This window comes from Dipteris shenzhenensis, chromosome 30 (assembly GCF_047967505.1).
Source record: "Dipteris shenzhenensis isolate YYH24624 ecotype China chromosome 30, Dip_SZ_1.0, whole genome shotgun sequence".
Classification (NCBI taxonomy): Eukaryota; Viridiplantae; Streptophyta; class Polypodiopsida; order Gleicheniales; family Dipteridaceae; genus Dipteris; species Dipteris shenzhenensis.
In genome coordinates this window covers 30,074,681-30,091,646 of record NC_141625.1, presented here as the reverse complement: position 1 = coordinate 30,091,646, position 16,966 = coordinate 30,074,681, and the positions used below count along the sequence as shown (strand labels likewise).

The 16,966-nt window shown below is 41.2% G+C and overlaps 1 protein-coding gene across 1 annotated transcript in view; it reads left to right on the top strand.

Moving 5' to 3' along the window:
- The first annotated feature begins 12,461 nt into the window (after positions 1-12,461).
- Positions 12,462-16,966, top strand: part of LOC147881953 (serine/threonine-protein kinase CTR1-like) — a 50,321-nt gene continuing 45,816 nt past the window's right edge. The window contains exons 1-3 of the mRNA XM_087402111.1: positions 12,462-13,511; positions 13,752-14,053; positions 14,164-14,308. Coding sequence (XP_087258237.1) covers positions 12,630-13,511; positions 13,752-14,053; positions 14,164-14,308 — 1,329 coding nt within the window. The 5' untranslated portion in view covers positions 12,462-12,629. The remainder of the gene's footprint in view (positions 13,512-13,751; positions 14,054-14,163; positions 14,309-16,966) is intronic.

The following is a 16,966-nucleotide window of genomic DNA, read 5'->3' as shown; positions in this document are numbered from 1 at the left end:
AAGATGCGTTAATCAATTACAAAGATAATAACTAAAATCTAATAAACTGTAAATGGGGATCTCTTCAATTGGAACATTTTGATAGGCAAGTTTGGTACTTTCAGTGTGTGTTTGAAATGTGTGTTTGAAATTGAGTAGGTGAGGCACAATTTTGATCACACTCAATTCAAGTTAAGAGATTTTGTCCTTCTTAATGGGACACCTTTGTCTTCATATGAATGACCTCAATGTCAATGTCTTGCACCATCTAGCTACAATGAACTATTGTACCCTTACCCTCAACTGGTGCATTGCAAGTAGCTTGATTGGGCTCATGATCCTCTACATCTTTAGCAAAAATGAAAGCACCTTGTTTAAAAGCACATATTATGCTCAAAGTAAGGTGTAGATCTGTGTAACCCTCCATTGACTTTGCCTGGGGATTGAAGGGTAACTTGCATACCTTGCATCACCATACACTAACCTAGCCTAGGGTACTCACAAAATGCCAGACATGTTAGGGGATCCAATCAACGTGCAACATCCCTCTTGATATTCACCTTCCATAAAATAAGGAAGTCTACCTTATGAATAAAAACATTTTAGTAGTCTCAATATATTTCATAATGCCCTCAAGCTTTGAATTAGTAATTATCAAGGCTGAGTTGCACCAAGGGTTCATACAACATGTGCTGAGATAGCTTCCAAACACTTAAGTTGGGATTGACTATTGGGTGTGGTAAAAGTCTATGATAGAGGCCTCAATTAATTAACTAAGTCTAAACCAAATCTTGGATATGTGTTGGACATGTACAAGATCTTGGATATGTGATGGACACATAGAAGATGTGCAGCTTTACTAGTCCTTTCTCTACAAACATTGATACTTATAGGTACACTTAAGCTTAAGTAGATCATGTAAACCCGTCATATCTATTCTATGTCTAATATCTAATTTTGCAAATGGTCAATCACAAAAGAATTCATATATAAAATAATAATTTAAATGCAGTTATATATTTAAAAATGGTAATAAGAGGCAAAGTCATAAAGAGGGGTTTGTCTACCTCCTATGTTCCCACAATGTTCCAATTGTTTGAGGCTCATGATTTACGAGCAAGGGATAAGTGGATGTGTGATTTGAACCTAGCATTTTTGTCACTCTAGCTTGAATTTATTTGATGCATGAGCAGGAAACCTTGCATGGCCCTCCACATTCTTGTGAATCCCTCAGCTCTTTTGTCTTTGTTATCCTACTTCCATGTGTCTACCTCCATGCAATGGGAATATATGCCCAAGTGGATAGCTTAATTCAATGTAATCCCACACTCCTAGCCCCATGTATAGCATGTTAGTTATAGATTTAGGTAGAGCATATAGCTCAATTCATTGTTGTCTCACACTCTAGCCCCATGCATAGCATGCTAGTTATAGATCAAGGTAGAACACATTGTAACTCTCTCTAAATGCTTAAAACTATGTTGTCTATGGGCTTGAAACATGTAAATTTATATGTTTAAAACTAAAGAGCTACCAAAATAATGTAAAAGAGCTTGTGATGAACACATTGTAACAATCTCATAATCTATCTACAAGAGGCACTAGGAATAGCAAAGGCAATTCACAATGTACATTATTAAATTTTATTCTCACACAATGTCAAAAGGCCAAATTTATCACCAACTAAATTGTATGGGAGTTTTGGATCTCCTTTAAGGTAATCGCTATAGTTTTTCTCCTTTCAGGTAATCGCTATGGTTTTTCTTATTCTACTTGTGGCCAAGATTGTCACTTTTTCAAACACATGTTCAAGGTTCCTGCCCTTTCCTTTCTCAAATACAAGTGACTAAAAGAGTGTTGCTTATTAGAGCTTAAAATATTCAAGGTTTGAATCCACAAAGTTGAGCTTTTGTAGCTAACATGGTGGAGCCAACTTTGATGGTGTGCATTAGATTTGTCACTAATATTTCTCTTTCATGTTCGAGCTTAGCATCTATAGATGCCATCAACTACGAGCTCTGATCAATCAAAGATGGCCACTCAAAAGAGTCCAGATACCCTATATTACTAGGGATAGAGTGTAACAAGGTAACTTCATAAGAGGCTTCACATCAAGTCTATCCTTTATTGTGTGCGTGTGTGTGTCTCTGTGTGTGTGCGTGTGTGTGTATGGGTTTGAGCTCTACTTTTGAATTGAGCATCGTCATGCACTTGAGTCTAGTGATTCCCAATTTAGACTATGTTATGCAAGGAACACAAAATAAGAAAACTTCCCTTTAATTGCCATTCTCATGAAATAGATCTAGAGGTCTCTTCATTTTGTGCTCAAATTTTGGTCATTTGAAATTCCCATGGCAAATCCTTGATGCATTACTACATTTTTAGAGTGGATTGCTATTTTCTCATGGATTATGGATGAAGTCCTAAGACTCTTTTAATGTACAAAAAAGTTACAAGCAATGACGATTCTTATTCTATCCCCAAGAAAGCACATCGTTTATTATCATTCAACCATCCAATGAAAATAAATCCTTTCCTCTCAGATGAAATTCCATATGATCAAACTCAATTGACCTTGGTAATGTGCAGAAGGTCCAACTATGAGTGGATACTATTAGTTACCGAAGGTGTAATTTTAAATATTACAAAGGAATCTAATGAAATGATGGGATGGGTTCAATAATCCTTGGCATAGTTCCTTTAAGATTTTGGCAACAAAGGTCATAAAGAGGTCTACTTAGGTTTTGTAATCACCTTAACCACATTGAATGGTTCTTATGATATAATGGGATTTAAGATTGTATTATATAGAGGCTCTATCCATGATACCATGCTTGCATTTCAAAGATGTGAAAATTTCACCGGAAGATGTGAGACTTTCCTTTGGAAAAAATTTGTAAGTCTATTATATGCAACTTTGGTTAGCTTTCATTACTCTAAACTTACCATTTAGGTGTTCCCATATACCCTATATTGCCAATGATATAGGGTCACATTGGAAGCTATCTAGTTTTGCTCCTAAAGTGATGAACTTGAGGCACTTGTAATAGCAATTCATGTCACCCATGAATAGACCAAAAGCATGCATAATTTGTATATCCACTATGAAAAGTTAAGTGCCCATAAAGACGATAAAATTTTTATTTTCTTTGTTTTTTCTCAAGAGTAGCCTATGTCTATAGAACCCCCTCCTAGATTTTGTAAATTATGCTTGAAACTATGCGAATTAGAAACCCGTTCTTAACCAATTTGTTTAGAATGGGTTTAGTGGGACTTACAAGCCCATCCTAAACCAATCCATGTGCTAAGGTCTTCATGGTGCCATTTGAGAGGCCAATAACATATCGAGCCCAAAGTCATCATTGTTGATTGGTTTTACAAAGTGGGGTAGGTGGGATAAGCTTCTAATGATGTATTTGTGGGCAAAAAATGCCAGGTTCAGAGAATGGAGATCCAATTCCTACCAACATATCACCTTGACATAGAGATCCAATTCCCATTATGAACCAGCTCATCTTAGCTCATATGAATGGGTCAAGTCAAGATGATGTTCCACAAAGCGTTGGTGGTGGCCCCTTGCCCTCCATGAGGTCGTTGCTTACACTACAAGGGCAATGTGGGGTCAATGCCCATGATGTTACATATCACAATTGTGCATCAAGCTCAACACGCATGTTTGACTATGATGCCCTATCAGCTTGGCCAATAAATCAAGGGTGTCCCTATATAGGCAAGATTTTGGCTACTTTCTTGCCATAATGGCTCATGGCACTTTCCCTATTATACCATAATATCTAAGATGTAGCACTAGGATGCTACATCTATCCAGATTGAACAAATACTACCAACGATGAGGGGCCATGTTCCATATGTAGACCCTTTCAACATGAAGCACTCCCTTTTTCATTACCTCAACTACCTACTCTGATTATCTCTCGTTATCTAAGTCAATTTTTCCAAACTCATCTCAACCTTAAGGCTTGGGTTCCAACACAAGAGATATTTCCACTTTCACAAAAAGCTAGGTCTATTTCTTTACTTTGCTATTTGAAATCCACATTTTTACATCAATTTAATATAAAGACCTATGCTAAAGCAAGGGGTCAATTAATAACCTTAAGCATACATGCTATTAAGGTTTCTAACTACTACCAAAGATATGACTATGAGCATTGTTCAATCATATCGATTCAAAGGATGAGGAGAAGGTGGGTGGGCATACACAATATCACCCTAGTGAAAACCATGTGCGTGCGTGCATGCGTGTGTGTGTGTGAGTGAGAGAGAGAGAGAGAGAGAGAGAGAGAGAGAGAGAGAGAGAGAGAGAGAGAGAGAGAGAGAGAGAGAGAGAGAGAGAGAGAGAGAGAGAGAGAGAGAGAGAGAGAGAGAGAGAGAGAGAGAGAGAGAGAGAGAGAGAGAGAGAGAGAGAGAGAGAGAGAGAGAGATTAATAAATGTATAAATAGATAGCACTATACCAATCCTTCATGCATAATGAATATTTTCTCTCTTTACTTGGTGGCTTTTCTACACTCAACGCTTTTCTACATGGAACAGCACCATTAAACCTCCTAGAATAGCTTGACGCATACAACTAGCCTAAGTACCCCTGCCTTGGTAACTAGCTTTGTAAAGGAGTTTAGATTAACTATCTATGTCAAGTGCATGGTGTGTCCTTGAGTCCCTCATCTTCATCATCGACAACCCTCTCGTTTTGCCTCGTCCTCACGTCTTCAACTCACCACTAGCACCCACTTGTGTTCACTTAAATGTAGGGCCTTGGTGAGAGGGAAATGGGTCCCTCCTAAGAGCATGAGGGGCATCATAATCATGAGCACTATGCCATCCTATAGGAATCATGGGCACTCATGGGTCCCCAACCACCTACACTTGTTAATCACACTTTACATCGACTTTTGACCCTTTCAATTTCTCTATCATGCTCTTGTGAATTTAATCTATGTACTTCTCATTTTATTTTTTTAAATCTTATCTTGAGAGTTTCTCCATTTTCCTCCTTTTAGGAAACAAGAATACTAGGTGTTTTTATATTCAAGAACATATGAGGGGTGTCACCATATGGGGAGGACCAAAGCACTTGTCATAACTCATACATCTTAAGGGTGGTACAAGCACATGTCTATGAGTCTATCTCCACCCAAACAAACAAACCAACTCTTTTACAAGTCAACACAACTTATATAAAATATTGAAGTTTCAAAGAATTAATTAAGAGTTTTACACCTAGCTTGCTCAATGAAAGCTCTTGAAAGTTACAAAGTGGTCGGTGGCAAAAATGTGTTTTTTAAATGGCATTGTTGAAGGACACTTTAAAAAAGAATTCTTTTCACCTTTTGGAAACGTTGAACTTAAAGTTCTTATGGTAATTTCAATAAGTGCAATTGTTTTAAAGGACACCATTACATAGGGGCCCTATAGGCTTCTCAAAAAATTTTAATTAATTGAGGCCAAACAAGGAGAGTGGGGGAGGATGTAGCCATACAACTTTACACGTGATTGTTGGAGATGTTAATAGTGCTTTTAAAGGGGGGGAATTGTTTTTGGGATTTTGGCTTTAAAAATCATGAATCCATTGTATTAAAAAAAACATGCCAACATGCATCTCTCTCTCTCTCTCTCTCTCTCTCTCTCTCTCTCTCTCTCTCTCTCTCTCTCTCTCTCTCTCTCTCTCTCTCTCCCTCCCTCCCTCCCTCCCTCCCTCCCTCCCTATGTTTGTGTGTGTGTGTGTGTGTGTGGCCATGTCCCATGATGTTAAATGTTTGTTCTTCTTCTCTTGCTATAATTTTGCTAAGTTACAATGCAATCAAATCTTGTTGTCCCATGATGTTAAACGTTTTTTCTTCTTCTCTTGCTATAATTTTGCTAAGTTACAATGCAATCAAATCTTGTTTGGTCTTTTTAAGTATATAATTTCTATTTGCTAAGGTGATTTTTTGAGACAATCATGATCGTAAAGGATCTTGTTATGTTGTTATGAAATCATTGTCTCATGCACAGAGTTGTCCATATGATCTTAACATCTATTATTTATGTTATAAGCTAAACCATATACTTAAAACCACAAGGTATAATGCCCATATGATGCTAACATGTCTTCTTTCCGTTTGAGACATGTATGAACATTTTGCTCTAGGAGACTTTCTCTATGCACTTGGTCTTCAAATTATATACTAAACTTCGAGTTAGTCCCATAAAAGATCCTTCGATTCTTTACTATTTGATTACCTCTTTACTATTGACTCTTATAGAGAGTTGTTCTCCTTAGCCTTGTATGATAACTAGCCATACTAGTGACTATTATGGGAGCATGTGTGCCTACACTCCTAATATTGGATGCATACAATTTACATCAAGCTATATACAAAGCATTTTTTTACCCTTTTTCACAATAATTGCATGTTGTTTTTACAAAAATAAAATAATGTCTTCATTTTTTGAATTCATAATGCCTAAACTGTAATGAACACCTCATCACTACTTTACAGTGCTAAATTAGGCCCTTGAAATCATTCTAAGACCTTGATGCACTTTAAGCCTTTGGAGGATGATGATGGACAAGATTGCATGAGCTTCCAATGTAATGTATTGGGCATTATGCGTTGCTTGTATAAAAAATTATCCGTGTCGACTCTTATCATAATATTCAAAGGTGGCTTGCATGGGGATCTCCGCCAACTATGTCAATTGCCTCGAAATCATAGATTTTATTCATAATCAATTTGAATGACATTGGAACCAATAATTATAGGTACATGGTGGAAAAGGAATGATCAAATTTTTAAAAATTATGTGCAAGTTCCATTTTTCTTGAAGTTGCACACAACTCATTTTTTAGGGCATCTCTTCTTTGCAAGGATAGTGCATGGCTTTAAGCACTGCTTAAAGTTTCTTGACTATTCCTAAATTTTGTGAGGCTCTCATATGGCTTGCTAGATTGAAATTTAATAAATAAGTTTGTTTCTCCTAATTAAAAGGAGTAAGTAGAGGCCACTATCTTGGAGCGTCTTTTTATATATCGCATGTATTTGTGTGCCTTATAAGATAGGAACACTACAAAGTCCCACCCTTTGGGTTTTTGGTATTGGTATGCAACTAGCCAAGGAAATAACACTATATTCGTTTATGAAAAATTTTTTTTGTGCTAGTACTGTACTTGCAATTGGCTTTATATAGGTATCTTGTATTCAAAAAGTGCTAAAGGGTTAAAGAGAAGGTCTAGTGTCATCCATTGCACCTCCTACAACACTTACTAGGTTGAGCCCAAGTAAGTAACTCGGTACAATGTTTCCCCTTTTTTATATTTTCCTTGTGGGTTTGGGAGGGCTGAATAATGTAGGTAATGACAACTTTTAATTATATAATACTTTCCAAGTATAGAATAAGTCAATATAATGTTTTCCCTTTTCTATGTTTTCCTTGTGGGCTTTGGGAGGAGGGGGGAATAATGTAGGCATTGACAAATTTTACATTATGGAATACTTTATAAGTAATTGTGCTCATCTATAATATTTAAGATATTCCTTAGAAGCATCAAATGGGTTGGTCTTTACGAAAGCCAAAAATGGAGAGAATAATATTTTGTGATCCAAATGTTGCAATTTTCTAAGGGATTTTATTGACTTTATAAGCTTTGGGATTCCATATTACCTTTCCAAATAAAATATGGAAAGATATTTCAAATTTTGATGGACTTAAAATTCAAGCCATTGTGTCAAACCTTTACAAATAATATGGAGAGTAGTAAAGGACTAGTGGCCATACAATAAGGACTCACATGTAACCAACGTTTTAATTTAGACTTCATTGGATAATCACGTAAGTAATTAGACGGGAATGATATCATTACAAAGAAGGTAATGAAATCCTTAAAACAAGAGTTGCTTTGAGCTAAGGTGGTAATAATTGTTCAAGTACATGTCTTTAATATTGCATGTTTCTTTGATAAATTCTCTCTCTCTCTCTCTCTCTCAATAGTATGATTTGGAGTATTTACTCAACTATTTCAAAAAAAATTGATACTAAATGTGATCATACATGATAAAGCTATTGATATTTGGAAACCTTGTATATGAGATTAACTAAGGGGATACACAATAGAATAGATCAAGTTGTATGATGTGGATTCAAATGAGAACTCATATGTAAACAGTGGTTCTTTCAATCACACCTTGTATGCACATGATAGCTAATGTTTGTAATGGTGCATCCCCCCTTGCTCAAATCTCCCTCCACTTAGCCATGCATCACATGCTTGTACAATTCTACAAAGTAATGGTTTTTCTCTTTTCTATTTAATATGAGAAAGAATGCACCCATCACATTCATGAAATGAGAATAATGTAAAATATCCTCAAGAAAGAAATGGAGCTGGGTAGGTAAGGATAGAGTACACAAAATTAATTACTTTGATATGTCCAGACATTTAAAAATTTGGAAGCTAATGAAAGCTTCCTCTAATATCTACTAGTTGATAATTTATTAGATTTGCTCTCACGAGTTTATTTTCTATAAATGATGTTACATTGCACACTTTCCAATTATGAAGCCTTAAAGATTGTAAAGTGCTATGTAAATATTTTTCCTCCTTTTATTGTGAGGGTGGAAAAGCTTAAGTTGTATGCATCATCAAAATGAATCATGTAAATTAACGGACAATAGCAAGATTTTTCCTACATTTATGCTAGTGAGGGCATAAGATAGCTCAAGAATGGAGACTTTATGTAAACATTTGTACTTGAACATAGAAATTAAGGACAAAAGTAATCATTGAGAGGGATACTACCATGGAAAAAAATAAAATCCTTGTACCATCTATCTTTTTAGTTATTGTGAAACATTATCACTAATCTAAAATATTTTCTCACTAGTCTAATGTATGATATTGTATGTGACACTCTTAATGGTATTACTTCTTCTCTCCTTGCCCCCTTCCCTAAAAGGAAAGGTTAAGCTTTCGTGGCCTTGATTCAACCTAGAGGGAGCATCATAATGAATGTTAAAAAATATTTATTCATCAAGAATAGCGCTTGGAAAAAAAATGAGCATGATCATAGACGAGCAATTATCTATTTTCAAAGTCAACAATTATCTATCTTCAAAGTAGAGGGTGAAGAGAGGGGAGGAGCTTTCCATGGTCGATTGTGGTAATGGGAAGATTTCAGAGTAGAAAAACATGGCTCCTAATACAATTTTTTAAATCATGTGATGCACTAGCTAGCATGGATTCTTAAATCTCTTAGATTTAGCATCATCAAAATTGTATGATCTTCTAGTTGGGTGTTGTCCTTTTGCATTTCTCTCCATTAATCTAACATGGATTCTTAAATCTCTTACTTTTAGCATTATTGAAATTTGTACAATCTTCTAGTTGGTTGTTGTAAATTTACCTTTCTCTCCATTAATCTGCAATCACTACCTGTAAACTACGGTGGGTTCTCAACTCATTCTCAATAGGTCCATACATAGGCTCTCTCGATCTATAGGTTGGAAACCTTCAATTGGAAAAAGTACTATCCAACAACATAGATGAGACAAACCATCTAATAGGATTTCATCAACATATCAACCAACATGTCTTGGGTTCCGATCATGCATTCCTTCCCTTAATAGTTCCTGTAAAAATGACTTTAAATGTCCAAGTTCTTTGATATTTTGTGAAAGTGACCATACTTTCCAAGAACTAAGACACATCAAGGCATTAGTTGGGCGGATTCTAATCTCCATCCTCTAAATCTCACATTTTTGGCACATGAGTACATTATCGAGTTAATCCTACCGACCACTTTGGAAAACCAATTGACAATGAGCATGCTTCTAGTTGGACTTTGGGTTTTCAAAGTTGTTGACCTCCCAAATGGTCACCGTAGTTCGTGTCTTAAGGCCTTAGCACATGGGTTGGTTTTTTGGATGGGTTTGTAGTTTCCATTAAATAGATTCTAAACCAACTTTAGAATGGGTATAGAGTGGGATAAGCTTTTCCCCCTCTTGAACCATGATGCCTAGACACCATACTATAACGTGGAACTAGGAAATATGGAAGAAAAGTGGCTATTTCCAGCCTAAATTCATTGTAGTTTGTGCATGTCCTCCAAGTTTAGGCTGGTTTAGGATGGGAATTGAACTCGTCACTGACTGGTACTAGGATGGCTCTACTATGTCCACCCTTACCATGATTCTCATAAGGAATTCGTGTTGATCGCAACTAAGGATTAAGGAATTGTTGCTATTCTTGATGGATGGTTGGTCACTAGGCCAAAAGCCCTCTTTACGACAAAATTTGACTTGGATAGCATGTTTCCGACCATTTTCCTATTCTTGATGGATGGATGGTCACTAGGCCGAAAGCCCTCTTTATGACAAAATTTGACTTGGACAACATGTTTCTGACCATTTTCCTTGCAAGGATGTGGTTTTGGGTGCCCCCCAAAGTATTTGGTGATGATTTTAACATAGGTGGTAGAGGGTTTCTCTATTGCTTTAAAATCAATTTAAATTTTGACTCTTTGATGTTTGTGGTTAAGGGGCCGTGGAAGTGTACAATGATGGGATACGAAAGCAGTTCCCTTGAAGCATAAAGGCTTCTAGGTGTGGAGGTAGTAAATGGGGAAAGGGGGCTTGCCCACATTCGCCTTTGCTCTACGTTATGCAAAAAAATGAGTGAGCCATCGCTCTCATGCCCCCCCTTGACATTCGTGAAACGGGCTAGAGGAACAAGAGGGGCACCTTGATTTTTAGGAGAGGTGCCCTTGTTTTCGTGCGCCCCCCTCCAACCCTCCCTCACACACATCCAACTACAAGGGGCACATTGCTCATGGCCTACATTGATAGTTAGCAGGTATCCTTTCCTCGGGGGAATCGAATGTGGCGAACCACTTAGGTGTGTGAGTACAAAAATCACTTAGGTGCGTGAGTGCAAAAACCGCTCAAGTAAGAGAAAAGGAGCAGCTCAATGTGTTGATATGAATATTAAGAAAGAATCTTCACATCTTCGCACCCCCCCTCCTCCGCTCCTCCTTCCCGCCTCCCATGCACCTACTTGACTCACACACATGCACCCACTCAGACACAATGTTTATTTTGATATGCCCTATGGGCAGAGTATAGTAACGTATTGCTCAATTTGCGAAAGGCAAAATTTGAAATTATATTATTTTCATTTCAAAATTTATGATTGGGCTAAGCTGCACTTGCTATTTGTATCCCTTTAAATCCTCCATCTTTATGCCCCCCCCCCCTTTTCTCTCTCTCTTCTTCTTTTTTGTTGTCCCTGGCTAGGTTTAAGTGAAGGCGCTTTGTGTCAGAAGCAAAATTAGGAATTTTCATTTTGTGAAGTCTTGAATTTTATGATTGGTCCAACTCCCCACTTGCTATTTCTTTCCCATGGAATCCTCCACACCTCTCTCTCTCTCTCTCTCTCTCTCCTTCCTTAACTTCATTATCTCTCGGCGGGGTCTTCCTACACACAATCTCCATTGTATTATTTTTCATTTTTTTGATCTCGGACAGGCCTTATGAATGATTAAATATAATTCAGCTTGTCTTCTTCTTCTCTCTCTCTCTCTCAACTTTCAATTCACCCCTTTTTTTGCACACCATCTCGGATAGGCCACATGAATGAAATTCATCTTGTTTTTTCCTCACGCACCAATCTACACATAGTTGCCTAGGACCTACCCTCTCTGAGCAAGATTTGAATGCGAGCAAGTGAGGCTGAGTTCACACCACTTGCCCGCCCAATCATGCTTAGTTATCGACTCTCGTGTTCACACCAACTTTTCTTAGCCCAGCACTCATAAATACAACCACCGCCTGTAGAGATTGTCACTGGAGGATTCTTGATAGATAGTGTCACTAGAGGATTCTGAACTTTTGCAGTCCCTCGAAAAGCTGTGATCACTTGGGTGGGTCAGTTCAAGCTTGGGAGGCAGGGGGACGGTGCCGGGCAGACTCTGCAAGGCATCGACGGACATCTGTTGCATCAAATCAGGGTGTGACAACTCAGCCAAAACCCCTATTGGCCGCCGCCCTATGTGAACCGATTCTTGATGAGGAAAGGCCCGCCTGCCATCCTCCAAAAGGTGGTGTGAAGGGTTGCCGTCCTAGTTGGCGGGCATTGACACAAAAGATGTGTGTTCGACCAATGGAGGCCGCCCATGCCATAGTTAGCTCCTCTAACCGCCGTGCAGTGCATATGATTGGCCTTCTGTGGGCGCGACACCAATCAAACGATGGTGGTGACATAAATTAAAAGGTTGATGTCTGTGAACCACCACAGGCGGCAGCCATCCTATATAGGCGAGCGGGTGGTGTGAACCCAACCAGAGCGAGGGATGCCGCCAGAGCAACCGGGTGCGTGCCGGGTGCGCGGGGGAGCTCCCTGCCGGTGTGAAGGGGCCCGGATCCTAGTGTGCAACAAACGTATCAAAGCACACGCATCTCTTTCGGCTCTTTTCTCTCAATTGTGTTATCATCTCTTTTTCTGTGTAACAGTCTGTGTTTTTGTGCTGATGAATCCGCCATAGCCAATTTTCTTGGAGCTCTGTGACCTTCAGCCCTTCCTCCCCGCCATGAGCAAGCTTCCTCACAGAATGCACCATCGCTCCCCCCTCTCTGCCCCCTTCGCCTTCTCGTCATGCCTGCTCGTCGCTCCGATTACTTGCTCCTGAACAACCAGCTCCACGATATCCCTTACGATCCCTTGGATGCCTGCCTCGACGTTGCCTCCGATTCCTCCTTCGTAGACGGGATTTCCTCCGCAATTCGCCTCCAAGGTGCCCCCCCCAACAGCCTCTCCAAAAGCCCCTGCCTCGACCGCAATTCCTCCGGACTTTCCAAGGTTTCCAGCTTCGATCGAGGGACCGATTTGGGGGAGAATCATCCTTTGTTGTCCGGGCGGATTTCCGGCTCTCAGTACAGCAGGGCTCGCAGCGGACATTTGGAGTGGAATTCCTGTGGCGTCGCAGACAGGCATGGGTTTTCTGCCGCCGGTGAAAGATCCTTCTCAGGGGCTTCGGATCGCCTTCCGTTGGTGGCTGCAAACGAGCATTTGAGAACTCAGTCTTCTGACCATAGCTTCAAGGGTGGACTTTGGCCTCCGGCAGACCGTCTTACTGCCGGAGATGCCAGCGTCACAGCTTCTTCTGTATTGCAGCGGCAGTCGAGCGGCAGTAGTTTTACCGACAGCCTTTTGTCCAGCGACGTTCCCCAGTCGACTCTATCGCCGACCGTCTCGCTGAGCGCCAGTGATTCGGTATTGTTTGGAGCGTATACTGATGATGCCTGCAAGCAAGACGGTGCAAAAGGGATTAGGCAACATAATGGCTCTTCTCAACAGAGCTGGGCGCAGCAAACTGAGCAGAGCTACCATTTGCAGTTGACCCTTGCGCTTCGGCTTGTGGCGGAAGCAGAGATCGCGGAAGAGCCTTTCCTGCTTCCATCTTTTAGTCATGAGCATCAATCGATCTCGTGGTCTGCTGGCAGTGGCTCAGTACAAGCAACAGCTCTCCGATTCTGGGTAAGTGTACGGAACTTGGGCTTCTGATGCTATGTTTGCCAGAATTCGATGCTTTCCCTTCTGGGGAAGCGTTGTTCTCTTTATAAATCACACATTGGCTGTACATATAGATACAGGATGGTTGAGTTATGGACAGCACTGCTTCTCTAGGACCTAGAAGAGCCTTTAGTAAGTTGCCGGCATCCTGTGAACGCGTAAATACAAGTACACTTGACTCTTTCTATGGCAAGGTGACTGCAGGTCAATGGCAGTCTTGGTTATGCTGACAGAATAGTTGATGGTTTCTATCACATCTGGGGTATGAACCCGTATGTCTGGGCAATTTGCAATCATCCCGATGAACGTGGTGGTCGCATACCAACATTGGATTCGTTACGGGCAGTGGACCCAGCAGATACCTCAATGGAAGTCATTATCATTGACAAGCATGGCGATTCTCACTTATGCGAGATGGAAAATCAGGCATTCAACCTTTCCTGTAAAGCTGCTGATTTGCGGGAACTTGCTGAACTTCTAGGAAAACTTGTTTCTGAGAGCATGGGGTGAGTTCTGCGAGCTTCTCTACTTCTTTTGGTTGACATCTCTTTATGTAGTTTTTAACTCAGAAATTGAGCTCACTCGTTCTGACTTGGGCTGTCCTTCTGGCTACAAGGGGCACTTCTTGCACTGACCAGGGAGAACTCCTCTCGAGGTGGAGGGAGGGTAGTACAGCGCTTAAAGAGTGCCTCAACTGTGTGGTGCTCCCAATTGGAAGCTTTTCTGTGGGCCTTTGCAGACACCGTGCTCTTCTTTACAAGGTGAAGACGAGTTGCTCTCACATATTACTTGTGCCAAATTTCAAATGAACAATTCAAAGACTATAGGCAAATGTCGCACAGCATTTTCTGTGTCAAAGTCCATTGTTCTTAAGAGTGTAGAGTGCACGACCTTTCGACACAGTAGTCATAGCCACTGTCTGCATTGACCTTTTGACGCAGTAGTCATAGCCACTGTCTGCATTGGTCACATGCAATGTCAACAATTTGAATGGCCTGCATTGTTTGACTGGTTGACCAGTCTAGCTAAGGTTTGCTGTGGGCTTTCATGAACATTTTCAAAATTGCATATCTCAAGAGTCAAAGCCTATTGGTTACTAGAGCAAGCTCACTGTCATTGATGAAGGGATTTTGTTAAGATCATGATAATAAGTTTTCTAGCTTTGTATTATCAGCTGTGCTTGGATACTGCTCGTTTCTTACTTTTTTGAAAAAGTCAATGCTATTCTGGCAGTGACTACTCTGCCTGCCCTTGCTCTTCTAGCAATACAATATCATGCTTCTGTTTTCAGAACAAGCGCCCCCAAAAAAGACAAAAAAGTGGCATGGTATTAAATTGTGGCTGTCTCCATTCAGAACATGCATCATGCTGGCTATGCTTTGTCCCCACTTGTGAGCCCCATGAGAGGACATGGGGGAGATTGACATGAAGCATGGAAGGGAGTAAGGGGGTTGGATTGGGGAGCCTGCTATGTGGGCAGCAACCTGGCTGCCTCATGGGCAGCACATAGATCTCCATCTTAGTTTAGAATTAGGGTGCAGAAGAAAACCCAGCTAGAAGGAGCTGTCAGGGGCAGGTTGGAGGGCAGCAAGCCGTGCTGCAGGTCTGTGCAATATCCAGGACCAGGCTGGAGTTTTTTGGACCAGAACCACTGGTTGGAATCATGCAGGAAATAGGCACAGTGATCAGGGATGATATGTGGCAGCGAGCCGCCTGTTCCAGGGACAGTTTGCAGTGGTAGGGGCAGCCTGGAAAGAGTCTGCATACAAAGCAGCAGAAGTGCACAGCAGAAAGAGGCTATTTGGCAGGTCAGAGCAGGACAGGAACACCTAGTAGACAGGGATCTGGCAAAGGACTGCCACGTGGCAGAAGATCGCAGCAGTCTGGCAAAGTTGTGTCTGCAGAATCAGGTTGGGTCAGTCTGGAGACTGTTCAGGGTCGGCAGATGTGCAAGGTGGCTAGCCTGGAACACCAGCAACAGGTCTTCCACTTGGGCTGTCTACTCAATAGCAAGGAGGACAAGATTCACAGGAGACTTGTGCCTCACTATCGAGCTGCCTACACAGCAGCAAGCAGGTCAAGGTTCAAAGGAGCAATCACTGCCTTGCGTTGGGCTGTTTACTAGAGCAGCAGGAAGGTTTGTTTGCGGGGTACCACTATGAAGCCCACAGAAGCTCTACGAGTGCAACGCAGGCTGAAGTGGCCACGAGGATGTACAACAGATTCTGGGAGCCACAGGGGTGTGGTTCACATCGAGGCAGATCTTGCTGATAAATGGTGGCACATTGTGTCCACATTTTGTATATGATTTGATCCATCCTTGCTCAAATATATATATTACTGTTTCTACTCTCTCTCTCTCTCTCTCTCTCTCTCTCTCTCTCTCTCTCTCCAGCTTCATACATCTCGGGCTTGGGGGGGAGATCAGGAGCTCCCCACCAAGACCCAGTTCTATGGCGACCATTTCCCGAGAGTCTCGGAGGAGGGATTCATCATCAGACCCCAATATCTCGAGGACAGGGAAGTCTCACACACACTGAGGATTGCCATTGGGCAGATGCGGGTTTCATCCCATCAGCTGAGGATTGAGACAAGGAGAGCAGCACGTATACCCAGAGAGCAGCGGATCTGCATGTTATGCACACTAGGAGAGATTGAGGTAGAGGAACACTTTCTCCATGCGTGCCCAGTCTACTACGAGATTAGGGGGCGATACCGCTGTCTTTATTAGGATGGGAGTGGGTTCGGTCCACTATCGCGATTGATCCACTTCCATGACCAGCTCTGCATTGGGCTCTATCTACTTGAGATGCGTCGCCACAGGGAGACCTTGCTACGACAGATCAGAGAGCGTCACATATTTCTATGCATTTGAGTCAGCTCCAGGACACAGTGGGGTGGAGGAGCTAGCTGATATGCGGGCGGTATGGATTGCTGAGAGAGGATTGCAGAGGCTACCCGTGACACAGAGAGTGACCCGAGCACACTTGATTGAGGGCTTTTCTCAGAGGAGATCGCCTGAGACGAGGGTTCACTTTGAACATAGCTCAGCGGGTTCAGAGATCGAGGAGACCACACCCTCCTCCGCCACCATAGCGTGAGACGACCAAACAGACGCAGATGCATACTTTTGATGTGGATCTTGAAATCTGAAATCCTGGTGGCTGTGCCACATATACCTCCTCCTCCAGTTTTCCATTGAAAAATGCAGACTTGACGTCCATTTGAAATAGAGGCCAACTGTGATGAGCAGCCATGGCAATAACTGTACGTATTGTCACCATCCTGGCTGTGGGAGCGAAGGTCTCATCGAAGTCAAGTCCTTCTTGTGAGCACAATGAGAGCAATGAGTAAGAGTGAGAGTGTGCAAAAGTAAGTGTACTGAATAGTGGACTGAAATGAAGTAAGTACAAAGAAGG